We start from the raw sequence: 21,385 nt of genomic DNA on the forward strand, positions 1-21,385 counted from the left end.
AACTTCTTGTGTTGTTGGAACACAGGAAGTTTTCGACAAAACTTTCGTTGGTGATCGATCTGTTTGTTACGTTTCGTTGAAAGATGTTTGTTTTCATCTTGCAGAAGAAGTTATACTTCCATATGTAACGCGTCTCCCATTCTTAAACTTATGTTATTCTTGGGTTCAATTATTGCAAGTAAGAAAACATTTTCAAATTTTCAGCAATTTTCAAATTAAAAATTTTATCCGTAAAAAAAGTTAAAAGCCGACCGAGTCGTATCGTATCGAACAAAATACATCCGATCAGAGGAGAATATATCTTCGCCCTTGACTAACCCACGATTTGTGCAGAAGAAGTTTCCAAACACAGCGCACGTCATGTGGAAATTATTCCCAAGTAGTATTAATCGATTGGATGGTTTGGCGCGAACAGGGAGCGTTCGAGTCACCCGGTACTTTGTTTCACTGAAAATGACCGAACCTCTAGCACAGGAAGTGCGTACAGTATCCTGAGTTTACATAATACACCCGATGTTGTTGGTGACGAGGCACTAAATGCGGAAATGTATGAGTTTAAATGTAACCATTCAAGGATACGTGCGAGGGGTGTGAATGTTTTGTTTTGTGGTGAGAACAAGCGTAAGCTGGCAAGTGAAAATTGACGCTGGCAATCATGGCAAAAAGGCCTACAGACATAGCTACGAGCGGTAGTGTAAAATTTTGTAGAGTTTACAAACAAACTTCACATGCCCTTAAAATATATGTTTATAAACGTGCAGTGCTTTAAGCAATTGAGTAAGAAGTACACACAATAAATTTCACCCGATGTTCACATGAAGATTAGTTCGAATTTAAGAGGCGTTCGTGCCTGATGGCATTTGTTTTGATTTGAACAATTCATTGTCACGACTGATGCTGATTCATGTAACGCAGGTTAAGAATGAAATTGAAATGCAGGCACTGATAGTTTGACTCATTTATCCAAGCTCATTGTGAAGAGCCGATATGCGAGACGCTGAGAGTTTTCAATACAAGTGGGTGATCCTTGTTGCCGCAAGTATTTCAAATGGAATGTCATTTGGACCGACATATGCAGTAGGGGTGCTGTATCCTGACTGGATCCGTACGTTCAACGCCTCAGCAAGATATGTTTCATTCGTTGGAAGTCTGCCGACCGCTGTGGCTTGTCTCGTCGGTAAGTGTATTTTTATTGCCTTGTGTTGGAATCAAGCGCTACAAGAGGGGGTGCATCCACAATGCTTAAATGTCAATGGGGGCCCACGAACACCATTATGTGCCTTAATACTAGGTATTGCACAGGTATGTCATGTGATCTCCTGTACATAAAGTACTCGCACCGGCACCTTTTTTTCTTACAAAGGATTTGGTTGAAATATTTTGTGTTATTTGTAAAATCACGCCATAGCGGGTCCTTGTTTCAAAAGCCCCGGAGGCGCTGTAAACTGCCTTACTCAAAGCTACGAACTTACAATACGACTCGTCCTAAATGGCAGGCTTCCTGCTTCGTATTCAGCAGTTCAGCAAGGCTCAGAGACTTCCTCTAGCAATCGAGAGTGCTTTGTGGCAACGGCTTGGCAAGGTCCTGGTGTTTCCAATACAGTTGAATGATCGCCACACAAACAAATTCGAAACTTACACCTCGTTTTCGAGTCATTGTCGATAGTTGAAACATAACGTTCTGTAAATGTAATGGTTTTGTGTTACGTCACAGTAAAAACTGTCACGTCATCCATCGTTTCATCAAATATTCATTGTTGTCGTCTTTTTGCCCAGCCCCAGACAAACATTGGTCCAAGAGGCTCAAGCGCCCGAGCCTTAACTTGACGAACTGAAATAACAACATAGCTGGGGCAGCCACCCCATAGGGCTTAAATTAAGCCCTAGGCATAAATTATACTTCAAATTGACAAAACACACAGCCATTATTTTGGATTGAAGTAGCTTACATTTGCAAAACAACGTGTAACCAATTATACGCTGATCACTTATCCTTTGTGACGTAATCCACAAACATAATTTTGGTCAAAGTTTGATAATAAAAAGTGACTGATGACGCGGAAGCATGTCAACCATGACGGCTTTGTTGGACAAACTATGTTCGCGTATGGCGTGGAAAGTAATTTTGCTGCCGGCCTGAGTTGAATTCTGCGGTCTACAGCAGCGGTCGGCAGCCGTTTGTACGCAGTGTGCTAAATTTGTTATGGCTTCGCGTGCCGACATGTTTTTGTTTATTGTAGCGAACATGTTACAGTATAATATCCTGGGTGGACGTAAATGTATCATTTAACCTTTCTGGAGGTTTGTACGCTCAAATAGTATTGGAACATGAACGTCCAAATTACTCAGTGTAGAGCGTGACTAATCACCCCTACCCATGGTCCACATTATGCTCTAACCGCCGCAATGGAAATTCCTCAAAGATATCAAATTACCTCTTAACGAAGCATAATCTAATGCCATTTATCGAAATGTATTGCTTCCTACTTCATCTTCATTTTATTCTTTCGTTCATGTGCATGAGAAAACCAGTTGACTTTAATCTGAAACCGAAAGTTTTAAATTATTGTCTTGTTGTGTTGGGTATTTCGAATTCAGCGCTTGAAATAAAATATGAATCCAAACTAATAACCGACACATTTATAATTCATCGCAGAAGTGTTCCATACTATTGCATGACAGCATAGGCAGGATCTCCCCACTACACAGGTCCTTTGTACATTTTATCTCTCGGGTTACGTTGCTTTTATTATAACTCCTATGATGTTGTTCATTTTGTTTCAGGTCCGTTTCTGGGTCCATTGCTGCGAAGGTTTGGAAGCCGGCGGTGCGGAATGTGTGGAGGTGTGCTAGTGTGCTTGGGTCTCGCTTTAAGCGGCCTCGCAACGAGTATGGCTGTCCTTGTAGTGACCTTTGGCATGTTTACCGGTAAGCAGCAATAGATACAAAACGTGATATGGCATTTTACAATTATAAAACAGCTTTTTAGAAACAGGGAAACCGACTGTTGATTCTCACCTGCGTTTTGGTTAAATGTTGCTTGTTTCAAGTGATGAAAAAAGACACAAACTTCGCCTTGCTTAAAATAAACCTGGCCAGACAGTTATAATGTGGAATAAAAGCCCCAGGGAGTTGATGCGAAAGGTCCCAAGACAATGCGTCATAATTCGTTGATAGACATGTCTTTCCCCTGCAGGGTAAAGTGCTGAAAAACTACATAGAAAATACAGACGACAAACCAACATACGAAAATTGAGTTAAAGGCTGTGCTAGTGTCTGCAGACAATGTCAATGCAGTCCAAAGGGGAGATATATGTTATGCAACACGTGTTCAGTGCTGTTTGTTTATGTAAATACATAGATTTTCTACTGATTGCAATAAACAAGCTGCATCCAATCCGAAACACTTGTTTTAAACAATTAAATTTATAACATATCCTGTAAATTATCCCTTCTTCACAGGAGTGGTTCAAAAAGTCTGATACTCAGTCTTTGAGGCCATTAAGATAACAGAAGATACCGATAATACAAACTTTCAATTTAGTTTATATATCGATATATCGGTGTCGCTGGTAATAAGGCCATGTCTAATCAAGGGCTGCCAAAATTCAGCTACCAGTCTATAGGTTACAGAGAAGCTTTTTAAAGAGCATTTTTGCTTAGGGAAAGCACCAAAGGTTTTTTTTTCCAATGTAAAATGCCCCAAAACCTGTGTCCTACAATAATAAGTTGCACTGATATTCGTATTTGTATGCAGGAGTCGGTGTGGGATTGGTGAACTTCTCTCAAAGTGCGGCCGTGAACGGATATTTCCTCAGAAGTCGTGCTCTTGCTGAAGGTTGTACTGGTGGGGGTTTGGGCGGGGGGATGTTTGTGGCTGCCTCTCTCCTTCAATACTTGGCTCGGGAATATTCCTGGAGGGTTCGTACAGCTTAAAGATGGCTACCTGGTGTTTAGTAATGGTATTTTGGTTTCTGGTGTTTAGTATTTTTTCTATGTAGATTTTCAGCACTTTCCCCTGCAGGGGAAAGACATGTCTATCAAGGTCCCAAGACAACGCGTCATAATTCGATGATAGACATGTCTTTCCCCTGCAGGGGAAAGTGCTGAAAAACTACATAGAAAATACAGACGACAAACCAAAGGTCTTATCAGACACTAGCGGGCACACAAATTTCCACTTTGTGGAACCTTTCGGTCAGTGGAAAAGTGGAAATTTGTGTGCCCGCTAGTGTCTGATGAGACCTCACAGGTCGAAACAGTGCGTGTACACACCCTGTTTGCAGCTTTCCAATATTATGGTTTTTTTTCCACAAACAATGATACTAATGTGACCAAAAATTACAATTATTGTTGACAGTAATTATCAACACAACTACATGATTTACGGACAGACCGCGGCATTGTTGTGAATTGAATGAATCGTTTCGAAACGAGCCAGAGTCGCTAGGAGGAATATAATGTTCCAAGGCGAGGAACTTTTTTGGAGATAATATGAGATTGTTTAGGCGACAAAGAAGGGGTTTGCGGTGAATATTTCTTGAAAGACAATAAGGGCCCACTAAACGCGAATGGCCTCAGTGCACCGCACCGCCTGCACACCCCTTCTCGTGTGGCTTAGGGGTTGCTCTTTTCTGGTTACAAACAAGTTTTTGTACCCTTTCAAAATTACATTTCAAAGCGTAGATTCTTCTTCCACACTCCGTTTGTTTCTACAGGGTAGCATTCTTTTACTTGGCGGATATTGCTTGAACGTTTGCGTCGCCGCCTCCCTGTTCATTCCTCCGTCCAAAATTAAACACCACCCTTTCAACTTGTGGAGCGCGCCCTCTAGTGATGCTACAACAGCGGGGAGTGCCTCCAGTGGCGACGAATTGGAACTAACTGTGGTCAATACAGAGAACGAGTCAAAATACGAACCTGAAGACCGCGGACGTTTCGCAAAGAGGACCCGGTATTTGTGGACGAACCCGGTGTTTTTGTTGATTATCGCAGTCGACTTTTTAACTTGGATCGCGATATTCGTCCCCTACGTTCATTTGGTCGAAAGAGCAAGGTTGGACTTTTTTCTTATTTAATATATTCAAGACCTATATTACCTTTCACATACTTACACGGCAACTATACGTGTTGGTAAATGGGTTTCGTTTTCGCTTTAACTTGTGGAAAAAACGCTTACGAATTGCCTTCACCTTAATAAGCGCTGGTTTAAGGGCTTTGTTTGATTCATATTTGTCGCTCAGTTGTAGAGATCATTGGTAAAGCTTATTTGAAAATATAATATCGTGAACATTTTGGTGGTGTTTAATTTTCCGGGAAACGTTAGTGCGATTGACTGCGATCCTGCGGCAGATGTTTATTCTCCGTGAACAAAATCACCATCATACAGGCGCTCGATAATCTCTAAGGTTTAACGGCACCCATGCCATTTAAAAATCAAATCACTTTTATTTTTCATGCAAAGTTACTGCGCACATTGACGATAAACGTAAAACATAAAATGGCACCGATAAAACCATCAGAGTTATCAAGTCAAGCGCCCATGTGAAGGCGATTACCTTACAAAGCATCGCAGCCAGTCGCACTTGGGAGTAATGAGTTGCAACTCCTCTTGCGCAGGCATCAAGGCGTGGACCCGAACTTGGCAGCTTGGTTGTCGGCAACAATTGGTCTTGCGGGAATAGCGGGACGACCCATGACTGGTTCCATCACCAGCTGTTGTAAAGTCCATCCCATGTGGTCGTTCGCCGCCAACCAGGTACGGGGGTTTGCCTTGAACATCCCAGCTATGTTTGAACTGGGATATTTAGAGCAAATTTGCATATAAGGGAAATTCCCGCATTGTCCATCTGCCTGCAGCTCAGAGTAACAAACTAAAACCATATAAAAACTCCCAGGGTTTACTTGGGGCCGTTACCTTCCTCAGTCCGTTCTGGTCAGATATCTACGGCCTCTTCGCTCTAGCGGTTATATTCGGGTTGCTTAGCAACGGGTACGGGTTTATCAAGGCATGCGCGGCGGTCATGATTGGCCAGGAACATTTCGTCGACGCCTACAGCTGGATGTTGTTCTTGGAAGGCGTCGGAATCTGCATCGGGCCGTTTCTCGCAGGTTTGTTACTTTGTAACTATAGTTAATCGTGTGGCGACACCGGGATTCGAACCCATGCGCGTAAAAACGATTAGGATTTCAGCTTGTATAAGCCGAGCATATGACATCATATCTTCGCAACGAATTTTGTACAGTCGCAATTCTGGTCCTCCTGCACTGAATTTGATTTATCGTGGCAGCCTCAGATACCACAATGTAAACGTTTTTCTTCGCATTGGAATCGTAATTAATGAAAAATATTCCAAAAATATTCCACAAATATAATAGGCCCATTTCATAGCATACTATTGTCTCTCAGTCTTTGGCGTTCCGCTAAATTTGAAATAATTTTCAATGTGCAGGTCTTCTCGTTGACGTCACGCAGTCGTACAACTGGCCTTTCTTTTTCTCCGGATCTTTAATGCTCCTCGCATCCGCTTTGTGCCTGCTCAAAAATCCGCTCCAGCGTTTGGAAGTTCGTCTAAAAAGTTCCAGATGACGCAGTCTTTCTTGCTTTTTTACCTTTCTTCGCGTACACACGTAGCCTGCCACTAACCGTTATGCAATAAAATATCAAACATTCGCAATAATTGTGCTACTTTTGCTGCCTAACATACTACAATTTAAACAGTATCTGCTCTTCTCGCATAAATTTTCCGACGTCTTATGCCAGAAGATCAGTCCTGTTTCAATTCGCAATCACATCGCCATTCTACCGAGATAACATGTTATATACCGTGAATATTTATTTTTCTGCATGGCGAAGTTCTATGTTACGTACATTGAATCAGCAACTTCCCAAACTAACAGATGTCAAAATCTGATTTCCATTTCATACGTTTTCTATTGATCTCGACTGCGACAAAGTAGTTAAATATTCCACAATGCGGAAGGATTGCGTGTTATACATCCCATGAGAGGATGGTAATTTTTCGAATCTCGCTCCAACCTGTCGGGTAAAATCGATGCAGCTTGGCTGCCCGATGCCATTAATTATTTTAATCAAACACTTTAAAACTAAAATTCATCGACCTTCAATTCCCGGGGTCAGAACAACGCGAAACAAGGAAGCACCAAAAACGTACAAAGTCGAGGTTGTACACGTGTAAATTCGACATTCACAAACAATTAACGGCATATTCAGAGGGGACAGGAACATCCCAACCTTTTCTCCCGATTCCGTGGAAAAAGTTTTGAAAATATTTGCAAAAACTAGTTCAGGGTTTCGCAGTTGGGGGCTCCACAGCGACCTTGTGTCGTGGGGGTTAACAGGAATTGCCCAAACAATAATACTTTAAGAATGATAAAGTTCATTTGTACAGAGAGACCACCAAAAAGGCCTTCAAAATCGGTGATGGGATCCACAGGACTTTTGCAAACAATCATACTTTCAGGGATAAAGTCATCACCATACAACGGTCTGTAAAAATTTAACCCAAAGTTGGGTCTACAGTGTTTATTAAAGTGCCCTGCTGGTGATCCACGGACTCAAGTTAAGAAACCCTGAGTTGGTTCACCTGTAAACTTTATGGACGCCCAGTTAAGGTTAGTGTGATGCAATACGGCACATAGTGACGTCATTATGTCCTCTAATTGAAGCTCTCTTTTCTGGTCTGTGGATAAAATTAAAATGCTGCGAACACAACAGCAGGAAAGGCGAAATTGCACAGATTAAGAAAATAAGATCGTGGAATCACAGTACGATTGATTGAAGTACGTGTAAAAATGATTTGGAATCTACTCAAGGTCAGTGGGCGCTGATTAATCGTCCACGAGCGTCGCTAAAAACACTGGAAATAGAAGATTTGCACGCTGAACAAATGGAGCAGTTGAGACTATGGGGAGAATGAAAATGCGAAATTACAACAGGACACAATTCCCTAAAAACCATGTTTTCGTAAAAATGGGAACAGTTGAACATGACAGATCGTACACACTTGCGTTGGTGGAAAACCACATTTGGTTTCACAATGACTAAAGTCAACATTCGCTAATCAAACAGCAATTGCATATTTCTGCTTGCTTTTAACATGCATACGCACATGGCGTTGTCATAACAATGCAAAATAAAGCAATAAATAACGTATATATGCACTTCCTTGTGGAAATGGATCAACATAGGTTTATCCAATATGTTAACACTTGGGCTATCGGAGGAAAGTGATCCTATTTACTATTAAACTACAACAGTTTTGCAAAGTTGTTGAGAAATTGGAATATGGCGATTTCGATAACACTGGTACGCTAAACACCGCATGGTGGCGCCAACGTCAAGTTTTTTTAACAAGTGGGGAGTGGAAAAATCTACAAAAGCGAATATATTAGTAGTACAGTGTTACTACTACACTCTACAAGTAACTAAACTACCCAACCGGAAAGACTACGACCGCTAAGCGTAAAACTGTACCAAAAACAAGATACAGCACAAGAATGGAAGTGGGATAGGATGAATAGAACGCGAATGTCCATGGAAGCAACTGAAGTTGTACTCTTAACCATTACCTACTCATTGTTACATGCACAATTATGACTCTGTTACGTAAGGCTCGCTTACAGTTACAACACAAAGGCTTGACCTGGTGATTGGTAGCAACACCTAAACAAAAGCAGAGGCAGCAAAGTTTAACCATGAGTTGCGGGTGCCAGAAAATCCATATTTGATTTTTAAGAAGTTAAACAACCTCCAAGAAATGAGAAGAAAAAAGGGAACAGTCTGATTGAGGGGAAAACTTGCCGCTTGGAGGTGATAAAGAGTCGCACAGTGTCAACCTTCTGATTCCGAAATCTCGAACGCCGTGAAATGAGGCAACGCTACGTTCCGCTTTTCCATAACTGACATCGCTCGCTGCGGTCGCCGGCTGGTTGGCATGGCAACAGGACCAAGTTTGAATGATCGCAGGAGAGACACAGACCGCTCATCCGATGTTTCAGTGTGTCGTTTTTACGCGACCAACGCTGAAAGTTTTCGAACATGACGTTAAGTGATGAAACTGATGGTAGGATAAAATATTAACCCTAAAACGGTAAAATCACGTTCGCTCATCGGATTTGTTATTTTCACGTTGACCGGGTTGGCATCAAATATAACCAAACACCCCTAACTCAACAGCTTTAAACCTTATCCAAACAACCTCCTCATACACAATCCATTCTCGACGCTGGCTTCAAATATCTCCAAAACGACGAATGCGTTGCCATAGTAACCTGTAAAGCAACGTCACGTCACACAAACCTGTTCCGCATCACTGGCGTCGCAACTCTGCAGGACGATCTGCGCATGCGCACTGCGCGATGTCGGCCGGGCGCATTTGTTGCGTGTCACGTGACGCAGCAATCCCGAAGTTGAAAATTTCCAATCCTTGAACACAAATCACGTCACAGAGACACGTATGACGTCAGACATAAAAAAATTAGGTTTGATATGGTTGCGGTAGCTGGAAACTTAAACAAACTTCAAATTATTAAACTTGCCGTATCAGTCTATATGTGTAAAAAGAAAGAATTTAAACAAACTTGAATCAGAAGCGTTGAACAAGGCATAAGACATTGCACATTACAAACACTAGTATGACGTCACAACGCCTTGGTTTAGAACGAACTGTGATTGTTTCCAAATGTAACAGGGTTTATGGATACCCACGCACATTTTAATAAATCATGACCAGAAAGTGACTCAAATAATATTTGTGCGACGCACTCGGCCTTTCTGTGCCAAATCGTCGTTTGTTTTTCGTTGCGCTTACTGCGTTTTAAACAACGCCGCAAAATTGTGCCGAAGCACTTCCTCGCAATCAGTCTAAACGTGATCGCAATCATCGAGCCCACATGTTGCAATTTACGAAAATGTTGCAATTTTGCACCGTAGAAAGATAGCGGGTAGTGGGACAATTAGTTCCGTGGCCATTTCCGTGTTGTCTAACTTTAATAAACAATCGTACACAATCAAGTTGTTGCTCGCGTGTTTAAAAATAAGTTAATGATTCCATGTATTAAGTTACCTGGCCTTTGTCCTCGCTGGGCGTACAAGTTGCCATTGATAATCTCGGAGGTTCTGATTGGTCCAGACATAAACAAAGATTCTTTGATGACGAAACAATCCTCAGTGACGCCATAGAGCCGGCTAAAGGTGGAATTCTAACACAAAAATATGCGGTTTAGTTTTGATTATTTTGACAAAACTTGAAGCGGTTGGCGCGTATTTAGCTGAAGTAACTACAACTTTTAACGTTAATTCAGAAAGACAAGCTGTGTTTAATTCGCATGTCTGTCTTGGCGAAGCATTTAGGGCTGTTTAAAATAAAGTGGAACAGAGTCAGCACAATTAAATATTTCCCCACTGCGAAAGGACGATTGAAGGAAAAACTTTAAACAAACATCACGTCTTTCTTTGCATATAAATGCATCGCGACGCGCGAAGCTGATCAAACAAACCCTTGTCTGCAGTAACAACAAAATATCACGAGACAATTGTTATTTCACACGAGGGCCATCCGTTCGCACCGAACAGGGAAGTTAGTTTAAGGCACGCGCGAAATGTCTGTTACGTCACAATGCACGGTTTGAATAAAAATTCGGCAGTGAGTCAAACTCAATTTCCTTTTGATATAAGTGAAGCCTTGTCCTGAATTGTACACAATCCAAAAGCTGGGACGGATATTTTACCGATTGGTGGCGCCAGAGTGTATTTTTTCTCTCCCAAAATTGGATTTTTTTTTCGTTTAGCGGAATTGAGAGGACTTGAAACTTGTCAGTTTGATCCGCAGTTTTTCAATGAGAAAATTATCCGGCTTTTCCTAAAGTTACTTGGAGAGAACTCCAAAGTCACATCATTCCATATCTCCGCAGTAGAAATGTAAAATCCAGTTACGTTAACTCAACAAAAATGCTGGGAAATAATTTTATGTCCTTAGAAAAACGAGGAGTGGACATTGGTGACCTCGTCGCTGCCAAGGACTGAACACGGACCCTAACCAAGTATAGCAAAATGGACGAAGACGTGGAATTAGGAAATAAACCAAATTAAAACACTTCAACTGATGACGCGTCGGTCGTTTTTAAGCTCAACAAACACTCGAGAAAACTGCACAACGGAAATTTTGGATGAGAGCCGGGACCGGCAGTTGGCTGCGTTTGCGCAAGATTGGTAATTGGGACTTCAGCTTTGGAACATTTCCCTCAAGGACACTTGGAAGGTGACAGGTCACAGCCACCCGGATTTATAATTACCAGGTGCTCCGGATTAAAACGCGTTTCGATTGTTCGGATTTCATTCAAAAGGTTTTAATTGAGTTTTTTGTGCTTGGAGTCGACAAAAGGTTGAAACAATGTTGTTGTTCCTGAAAGCACCCTTGTCTTTAAATCAGTTTTCCACAACCCACGTGAAACGTTTGGCACTGTCACAGTTAAACAAATCACAAAGGTTAATTTGAACTAAAAAACGGCATTTATGTGACTTTATCTAATTTGACGTCATAACTCCTTCAACTTGGGTTGAGATGTACTGCCAAATATTGCAAGTGTGCTGAAGATTGCAGAGGACATATTTAAATGAAACATTCAAGGCAGCAAGTGCAGAAAGTCAGAACCACGCAAAATATCATTTAAGGGAATACAAACCATGAAACTACAAGCAATGTCATATGTAAATGACCACATTTAGTAAAAGCTCCAGTTTCGCCAAAACGTCAACAAACCACAACCTTTTAAACCGAAATATTTATCAAAAAAACGAAGGTTTTCAATTTGCCAAAATAAATTTGAACCCTGATAAGACCAGAACATCCAAACAAAACCAACAGAATTTCCACGGTTCCTTGCAACCGAAAGATTTACAAAACCAACGAGCGTTTCTGAAATAATAAACACCAAGTTTAGACGACAGCCACGAGTGCCAATCAATGAGATAACGTCAGCGCGAAATCGATGTGAAAGCAGAACATGACCCGCTTGGCTAAACCAATTAACGCTCGGGGAGATCAATTTTTATCGTTCATCGCCATTACTTGGGATTTACAGGGTCGACATAGAAATCGTATTATTGTCGCTGGCTCACTGCGTCAGTCGAATTTAAATCCGCAAGAGTTTTCATGCTTGTTATCTTTAATTCCTGTACCATTTGGAACCGTTTCCTCTTCTTTTTAAAGCATCCGTATTTCTGAATTAATGTGTGATATTAATTAGAAAATGACGAACTACAGTTGGTGACGTAATTTTCACATGTGCCTGCTTTGAACTTGCAATCCTGGGCAACTTGAATAAAATTTCGGAAAATTTTACTACATTAAAACCGACAAATGATTTTCTGTTATTGGGTGCTGTGTAATGCAACCTGCAGAACGGTGTTATCGGCAGAATGCAACCACACCCGTCAAACCTCATTTGTGAACAACCGTCTGCACGTAACGCACTTTACCCGATTACAAGAAGTGATTTATCGCGGTTGCCAAGTTACCACAAACAACAATGGAACGCTGCATATTGGCAAGCTTCTTAATTAAATTAAATGACAAGCGGTTAGTCATTTCACATTCAAATGACTAACAAAGTGTGCAAGTTGCCAAATGTGCCGGTTTGTCTGATGCGTTTGATTGATAAATACACGTTTTGACTCAACAGATATCAACCGCCTTTACAATTTACCCATTAAATATTTTCTGCAATCTTACGACATACGTGATGTGATAAACAGCACCTTTCGGAAGCCTAATGTTTTAAACGGCGCCAGGTGCTATTGTACCTCACACATTATGTGAATTCATTGCTCATATATGCTCTCACCGCATCACGGTTGAGTGATTCGTCGAAACACCAAAGTCGGCCCATTTCCCTCACGGGCATTGCGCTCGTGCAAGGTCACAGCCACAACGTCATGTTTCAAACCACGCCCGATGCAATTATACCACACATATATGAAAAAACACAACGTTGCAATAAATGCCTTCGACGGGACATACTCCGTCAGCATTCCAAAACTCACAACGTGGAGGTAATCAGAAGTACATGAGAGGCACTCGTATGGTTTAATGGCCCGTTTTCGATCCGCACCCGCGTATTGCGTATTGGTGGTTCCTGTATAAGTGCATATACTTACATGAGTTGGGGGTACACGTGGTCCAAATACCACTCAAAACTTTTACACTGAAGATTCTCGCGAAGAGCTCTGCGATCTGTGACACTGCGAGAAAAACAATGTGTTAAAAAAATCAGTGTTTCCTAAAAGAAAACCGACAGTAAAAAAGCGACGTGAGGACAAAAATAGGTCTTAATGTTACACAGAGCGTTTGGTTTTTATGTTAACTCGCTGCAAAGCGACTATCTCAAGATCGACATTTTTTTGGAAACACTGGGCAGTAATTGACAGCAAAACTTTTGCCAAGTTTCACAAATAAAACATTTCCAGCCACGGTTGATCATAAACCTGTGGGTACCAAGGCCACACCATCGTAACATATACAAATGCCCAGAAGAAACGCCAATACAATATGTACAGTGGAGACTTCCCCAACCTTATTGGTCAACTTGACAAATTGGGGTCGACAGACTACGCTACATAAACCTTATAAGCGTTGGCTTGGTAAACGACCAATGAAATATGCATGTCCCTGGAACAGCGTGTAGCCAAACAAGGTACTATGTAAATGTTTGTTTAGTCGAAGTTACACAAGCCATGTGGTTGCCATTCCCTGATTTGCTATATTCCAATGGCGCTTGTAAACAGATATTTTCGTGCGGCAAGTCAATGGTTAGTTCTTTTATCTTGCGCTTTGTGCCTATTTCCACTATAACACAAAAGTTACATAAACGCCATAAGTCAAAAGTTCGGGTTTGAAAATAATGTGTTTTCTGTGGTCTCGCATATCAAACACCTTTGAAAACCGGCAAACCATACTTACCGCCGTTAAAGCCGATGATCGCTAGGGTCGTCCCAATATTATAACAAGCCGTAATAACAGACGCGAATCCCTCTGCACACCTGTGTACTTAGGATTAGGTGCCTTCGTTGTCCATGCAGTATAGCAACCCAACTAACTATATGGTTGTTTTGTGTCTGAATCACCTCAGACACTTTCTTATTGAAGGTACTGGGGGATTTTTGTGGTGATTTTAAAATTTTCAAAACCCTAAAAAGGTTGTTCTCCACTCACATCTAAGGTTTTATCTGTGTCCATGTCATTTTAACTTTTTCTTGTATGTTTCATTTACGTTGTGATCTTAAACACGATCTCATTTTCGATGTCAGGTTATAATGTATTTTGTTTGCCATACAATAACGCTACAATGTGCTGTTATAATTAAACATTTTTTGGGGGTCTATTGTGAATGTGTCAATATTTTGTAATATTAACTAACATTTATCAACCATATAATTCCTTTTAGGAAAATACAAACGATTCAACCTAAAAAGTTATAGACCATGAAACGTTAGAAGACCAATCTGGCCTATGTCACATTGGCTACGCTCGTTTAAAGATGTTTGGTTTAGCGTAACATGAGATGTTAACAATGGAGCTTGTGTAAGTTCCCACCAGAAGTTCCGTTGTTCGGCGAAAGTATTGGTTTTAAACAAAGTCGTATCTTCAGTAAATTCAAAGTTCTTGTGGGAAACTACTTCTTAGATCAATATTTATTAGAGGTCACAATATCCCGGTGAAGGTCGATTGTATGACGTCAGAAACGTCGATCACCTAAACAGTTTCGTTTAACAGAACAACTTTGAATTGACTGAACATTATGCCTTGTAGCGTCAGCAACAAGATTTTCAAAGTTGCAACTTTTATAGTTTGATGGTTGGTTAAAGAGGGACATTTTATTTCGGAAACATATAACGCATATACCTTGGAAATGCAACCTCTTTTTAATGCAATTTTAACCTAACAATAAATTTTGCACCGGGGATTTCAACTGCACCAGCAAAACGTTAATCGATCTATTTTGGAGTCAAATCATGTGATTGTTTGTGACATTGAAACACAATTAAGAAAGGTCAATCTATATACTGCATGTTAAAGCAATCAATATCAAGCACTCATTCCAACATACTGAAACGTACTGCTGCAAAATTAATACGCGTGATTTGCAAACTTAACCACATACAGTCGAACTTAACCTTTCTCAACCAAAAATAATTTGGCGTTGGAATAAAAAAAAAACATAGGAACAAGTGTGCCTTTTTGTACCATTGTTTTTTTAATTACAAGGTAAAGGCTAATAAAACTGAACCCACCTTAAAAAAAGCTGAGAAACTATTTAGGCTCGGAAATTAATCAAGGCAGGTACTGAAACTGCTGTGCGCATGCGATATCCCTAAATTGTGTCAACTCGAAACCCGAGAGGAAGATTATGACGTAACAAGGGCAGATGTCTCCCGACTTCGAGAATATTCTTCATCCTTCTATCTATCTATCTATCTATTCTGGGAATTCTAGAGTGTATTTTCGATTGGCGAGTTGCCAAATCGATTCGACCTTCAAACCACAGCTTGAAATAGCGCCAATACCTTAATAATTCATGACAGATCACTATGAAAAACACATTTTTACTCAGAACTGTAAATTAGATTTAGTTACTTCCCGTCGAAGGTGTGAGGAAATGGATTTGCGTAAAAATTTAAAATTCTGCATTATCACCGGGTAATTACGAGGGTACCGAACGTTGATAAAGAAGTCCAAACATGTAAGTAAGCAAAGAAAGTTTAGGTTAAACTTTGTAATTTACATGCCACGACACTACGGCAAAGATTTTTTTCAGACTTTTGTCGTAACAAGCTTTAACATTAAAAAATACTTTATCGTTGAATATCAGTAAACCTGTCACCATAGAACCACGGTTAATGGGCTTGGGAGCGTAAATTTACTTGTGGAAAAATAAAAATACGTTTTTTTCTCTCTTTAATATAACTCGTAATCTAGTGTACTTACTCTCCATAGGGCTTGTGCATAGCAGACGGCCGAGCGCTGTAATAAAACCGTTTGTATTCGTCCATCCAGACTTCTGCCGTCCGTCTTGTGTTTCTGAAACGCAAAATCCACCGTTTACCTACCGGCTTGTACGACCTACTGCCCCCATATTCAAGCGAGCAATGAAATTTCAGCGGGTAACCAAACTACATCCTTACCTTATGTAAGTGTTCGCGTTGCCATCTGGAAAAGTGTAAGGATGCTTTTTGCGGAACACGTGGCCTACTCTACTGCATGGGATAATTTCCAAACTCCCCCCACACATCCAAACACGAAACGAGATTTCTATGAAAAAGTTTAGGCTTAGAATATGCATTGAAATTCGTCTGGTCCTTTTAATGATAACAATATAAGAAAATAAGATGCCATAAGTGATAGATCAATCTACACAGTTTTAACTGCATTTCCTCGTGCACAATTTTTGAAGCCAAGCATTTTATTGGAAAGTATTTTATATGCATGCATGCAGACCTTGATTCTTATTAGGATTGTGACGAAAAAGACATATTGTTCTGTGACAAAGGCAACTATACGGTCCAACAACCACAGCCAGTGAGTAATCGTTATTTCAAGGTCGCTCACCAAAGTTCTCTCCGCCCCATATGTTCATAGCTGTGTCGTATTTTCCAAGATGGTCGAACCACGACTTGTTCATAACAAAGAGGCCTCCAGCAATCATTGGAGTACTACAAAAACCCTTGGTTAATGTTGTTCGAATGATTCATTGTTTGAAATGCACCTAACTAATGACCCCCCTCTGAAAAGCACTTGTGGTTGTTTAAGTAAGCGCGCCGGCTAATGGCTACTGTTGCACGCAACGGCAACGGGTTATATTCACATGTACTTGAATAATGAAAGACTGGCGGCTAATATTGGTGAAATAAGCAAGTACCCCAGGACCAACGCATTGAAACAGAATCCGCTGAACTCATTTTTTATCTTTATTGAAGACTTTAAACTAACACTATCACCACTTTAATATATTGCAACACGGACAAAAGCGACCACCCGTATTGAAATAAAACAACTTCAAGTATAAATACATAATACAAATGTCCGTTAAGTTTGGCTGTAGGGGGTTCTTGTAACAGTCTACGCAGGAGCTTCTCAAACTGTGCATCGTTATAAGTATTCAAGGGCGTCGTGCAACAATTTAAACAAAGAAAATTAAAGGAAACATGGAAGCAAACAAACAAGTTAATTCAGTTGTCTGCGACTAAACATTGTAAACATAGGAACAAACCGTCCTGCTAGGTTTATGATTGGTTGCAAGCGCCGTAAATCTTTCCGAAGTGCGTCGCACGCGAATAAGTTCGAGAACCACTGGTCTAGTTCATTTGCAATATAGGACCACCCACCTTATTGGGGCCACCGGATTATCCCGTTCGTGTAACTGCCGGACAGACAAGCGCTCCCACTTGAAATGAAGACTCCAGTCGAACCCTCCCCGTAGATCGGCAGACGCCGCGATGTACCTGAAGTTGTCCATGTTTATGACGTCAATAATGGGGCTGACGACACGCGTGTGGTCCTGGGGGGAAGAAAAATTGCAGTAGGTTTTTATCTGCAGAATCCGCAATGTTGTTAAAGCGGCTACAGAAGTGAGTACAGATTAACTTGGCTGTAGGAATATATATGTAACAACATTAAATGTCACCAGGACAAATGAAACCTCACGCTTAAGTTTTAGTTCTACATTATAGCTTGCAGTGGAAATTTAACCGACAATAGACTAGACAATTCTAACTGAAGAAGATTTATGAGCTGGCGCTCCTGCTAATGTGGATGGTTCTTAAAGAGACGCCGACTTAGCCCGTTAAAGCGTTGCGGTTTATCCGGTTACGCCTAATTAAAAGATTAGGTAAAGTCCCCTAGGTCCCACACAGGTACACGTTCCAGCGACGTCCGCTTTGTCATCATGCATTCAACAAACTCTACTGCTCTGTTTTAATTGAAGTTGTTGTTTTTCATGTTTTCAAGACTAAAAAGCGGTAAAGCAAAAGTTTATTTATTATTATTCCTATCAAAACTTACGTAAAAAACTTCCAAGGACGAAATGTTTTACTTTTCACTAGTATTATACAAGTAATTGCTCAGCGCATTCGCATTTTTCACAAATTGTAAATCCTGCACTTCGCATGGAATATGGGGCCGGAAAATTTACTTTTATTTGCATTCGAAAGAATTCCGCGGCAGTCGCAACCATTGTTTGAACGTTCTATTGTTCGCCATTTATTCCTTTCCTTTTATGTATCGGCCGTACGCATTGAGGCTATTTCGTCGAAATATTCTAACTTTAAACGTCAAAATTATTGTGAAAAAGTCAGCCGTTGAAAATTGCTCAACCTACCTCGGCTACACGTTGTAACAGAGGGGGAAGCCATCCCGTGTTACACTCACAGTGTGAATCGAGGAAAGTTAGGATCGGGGCTGAAGCGTAATCTGCCCCCTTCACTCTGGACCGAATCAAGCCTGAAAATAGCATTAAAATGACTTTGTAGTTATCAGGGGCTTTTCAGAGCACAAATCATTGCAAAAAATGGTCTTAAACAATCTTTTCTTAAAAAAAAAGGTTTTGAAACTAAGCATTAAAAGTTTTTGCATTAAAGCACAGTAATTTGTTGGAAAAAATCATTGCATGAAATACAGCGATTAAGACCTTCTGAAAACCAACATAAAACCCCTAACCACATAGACACAAATAACTGCTTCATTAACCACAAGACATGTTTATCATCTTGTCTTATAAGTTGTACCTTCTCTCTTATCATTGCGAATACAGTGAACTTTTGGGAGGGCTGTAAGTTGTCGGCAATCATCCTCTGAAAAGCAGTTGTTCGTTTAAATAGTAAAGAATTTTATTAGAACATTAAACATACCGTCATCACTAAAGTCATCGACCAAAACTATTTCCTTTATCAAATCACTCGGACTTCTGTTAAGAGCACTGCAAAAAATTGACACAAATTTACTACTTTTACTGTGGATTTCATGGATGCTGCAAGTTTTTCTCATAGTGCTTCAAATATATAATTATTTTAGTTGTTACCGGACCTAATAAAATGATAATATGAATTGCACAGTATTAAAATAATCTGGATTTGTTGAAATCTAGGTATACCCTGGCAGGCTGTCAATCAGCACCATATCACAAGCTATATTTATATGCAAGGTCGAAACACTGATCATACAGACAGCTCAGTTGATATTTTGCTAGCATTTTTTTTACCAACAATTTTCTTGCCAACAAAACATTAATATTGATTTTTTATTTCTTTTTACCTAACTATTGTTCTTAGAAGGGTTGAGCGAGCTTCATTGTGGAATGTGATGATGATGCTGGTACTTGGTAGTTCGTTAACATTATATGTTCCACCCCAGCATCTGCAAATGTTAATATAAACATCATACATGATCGCTTTATATTTCCATTTTTTATTTTTAATATTAAAAAAAAAACAGTTTATTTTTCTTGTGCTTGAATGACAAAAAAAAATATTTTTTGATGCTGAAATTTGTATGAAAAAAACACATCAACTGCATGAAAGAAAATTTGTGTAATAAATTAAACAAAAATAATTTATGAAACCTGTGACTTCTTGTGTCTGGAATATTTCGATTGCACTGAACTTCATCACTCCTAGCTTGATTAAAGGAATTCCTTTTGTAAGGATCACTTGAATAATATTTTTGACCCTTCACATATTCAACTCCGTCGAACCCATACTGAACCTGAAAAAAAAAATAACACATTTTTTTGTTTATTTTTCACAGCAAACATAAAATTGTTAAAAAAAGCACAACATACCTTTAAAGGCGGGGGCTGACTTTGCTGCAGCCAAATTACCACAAAAAACACAGCCCCGAGCAAAAATATGGCGGTAATTCGGTACAATTTTTTCCAAAATACCATTTCCCTGCAGTTTGCATATTTTACTTCCTCCAAAATTTCTTGGAAACTTTTTTCATTTGCAAATTCATATCAATTTTTTATATTCACACTAATTATAACTACTGTAGAACCGATACATCATTTTACGTGTGGATGAAAATGAAAAAGCCTATAATTAACATAAATGGCCTTAATCAATGTTCACTTCCAGCTGCACTGCTTCTGTCTTTAAAACTGCAACAACTGCAACGTTGTCTAATGGACACGTGCGCTTGAAAGTAAGAACAAAACCGAATCGTAGGCAAGCAGATATATCAAATTACCGTCCATCTCGTCTTTGTTACTCTCCCAATTCACAGCCAAGGAAGCATAACCAACCTTTGATGGCACAGCGCTCTTTGCAGAACCAAACACCCGAATAGAAACAACGCACGCGCTGTTCAAATATTCTCGTGTCTGGCGCCGATCGGGGTTTGTTTACCTTTTCTTAACCGCGGTTGCTCCATGGCGCCGTTTAGCGGTAATATTAAATCCCTTATTGTAAAATTAAACTAATGTTAACGACGCCAAAACAAATTCTTCGTGGAACATAGGACCATAGCAGCTACTCAATATTAAGCTCAGAAGAGCGCGCGTAATTATTTTTTGACCAGGTAGCGTAATTTATTACCTTTGGCAGAAGATTTTGTTTAATCACGAAGTAACACTGACCTTGTACACTTAAACGAGAGCATCATCAAAGTATCCCAGTACCACTTACACTGATTTTTATTTTAATCATTAATCCACATGTCAAAAATGTCAATGAAAATTGGATGACGTCACACTAATTTTTGAGGCACTAAAACGTGTTTATTTTTAGTGCTTCTGTTGCTGTCAGGCACAAAAAATAAATTGCTGCGTCATATCCCTCGGCAGAAGTCTCGGCAGACGAAACTTCGCTCAAAAGAAAAACTACTTTTATGCAAAAGGTACAATTTTTCGAAAAGCTTTTATTTATGTTTCGCACAACATCACAGTTTGCGTATAGAAACTGGATCTTTTCGAAAAAGTTTATTCGCGCAATTATGTAACTGTAGGGTTTAGGCCAGAGGACCCACAAGAAAGGGGGGCAGTCGATGCGGCGCATCAGGGCCCAAAAGAGTCTAGGAGAGAGAGTACATGAATAATATAAATTGGCTTTGAAGCTGGTGAGAGTCCAGCCCGAAAGGCTTTAGCCTCCCTAAAATTATGTGATCTCCAAAATAAATACGAGTTGCGCCAGCATATTTTTTCCCTCTCGAGTGGTAGATAGAAATATATCAGAAATTATAAAGCCGCAAATTCATAATTAACACAACTAATTGATGCATATAGTTCATATTGTTATGTCACTAAAGCCAAATTGGTCGTTTTGTATTGTGTGTAATTTCCAGTATATCGTCTTTGCTGGCGTTGACATGGTCAA

General features: G+C 40.0%; 2 protein-coding genes across 2 annotated transcripts; one reads left to right on the forward strand and one right to left on the reverse strand.

The window, feature by feature from the left end:
- The first annotated feature begins 919 nt into the window (after positions 1–919).
- LOC145913652 (monocarboxylate transporter 14-like) lies at positions 920–6,729 on the forward strand. Its single transcript, XM_083001384.1, has 7 exons — positions 920–1,177; positions 2,785–2,928; positions 3,758–3,921; positions 4,719–5,056; positions 5,620–5,758; positions 5,898–6,111; positions 6,453–6,729. Exons 1-7 carry the CDS (start codon positions 988–990, stop codon positions 6,587–6,589), a joined length of 1,326 nt encoding a protein of 441 aa, XP_082857510.1. The 5' UTR covers positions 920–987; the 3' UTR covers positions 6,590–6,729.
- Positions 6,730–7,136: 407 nt separating this feature from the next.
- LOC145914378 (polypeptide N-acetylgalactosaminyltransferase 16-like) lies at positions 7,137–20,056 on the reverse strand. Its single transcript, XM_083002203.1, has 14 exons — positions 19,855–20,056; positions 19,636–19,778; positions 19,329–19,430; positions 18,926–18,993; positions 18,803–18,868; positions 18,397–18,518; positions 17,405–17,577; positions 16,629–16,732; positions 16,205–16,331; positions 16,008–16,100; positions 13,181–13,264; positions 10,089–10,224; positions 9,323–9,448; positions 7,137–9,045 (listed from the first exon to the last, which is right to left on the reverse strand). The coding sequence occupies exons 1-14, from the start codon at positions 19,957–19,959 to the stop codon at positions 8,902–8,904; spliced, it is 1,593 nt and encodes a 530-aa protein (XP_082858329.1). The 5' UTR covers positions 19,960–20,056; the 3' UTR covers positions 7,137–8,901.
- Between the last annotated feature and the right edge of the window lie 1,329 nt (positions 20,057–21,385).

The sequence above is a fragment of the Ascidia mentula genome, chromosome 9 (genome assembly GCF_947561715.1).
Source record: "Ascidia mentula chromosome 9, kaAscMent1.1, whole genome shotgun sequence".
NCBI lineage: Eukaryota > Metazoa > Chordata > Ascidiacea > Phlebobranchia > Ascidiidae > Ascidia > Ascidia mentula.

Bases quoted from the DNA above. Each gene is read 5' to 3' on its own strand.
- LOC145913652 (XM_083001384.1), top strand. From the start codon at position 988: ATGCGAGACGCTGAGAGTTTTCAATACAAGTGGGTGATCCTTGTTGCC. The intron at 2,929-3,757 runs GTAAGCAGCAAT...ATTTGTATGCAG, and splicing joins GACCTTTGGCATGTTTACCG to GAGTCGGTGTGGGATTGGTG. The intron at 6,112-6,452 runs GTTTGTTACTTT...TTCAATGTGCAG, and splicing joins CATCGGGCCGTTTCTCGCAG to GTCTTCTCGTTGACGTCACG.
- LOC145914378 (XM_083002203.1), bottom strand. From the start codon at position 19,959: ATGGTATTTTGGAAAAAATTGTACCGAATTACCGCCATATTTTTGCTC. The intron at 16,101-16,204 runs GTAAGGATGTAG...TTTGCGTTTCAG, and splicing joins AACGCGAACACTTACATAAG to AAACACAAGACGGACGGCAG. The intron at 10,225-13,180 runs GTAAGTATATGC...TTTTTGTGTTAG, and splicing joins CACGTGTACCCCCAACTCAT to AATTCCACCTTTAGCCGGCT.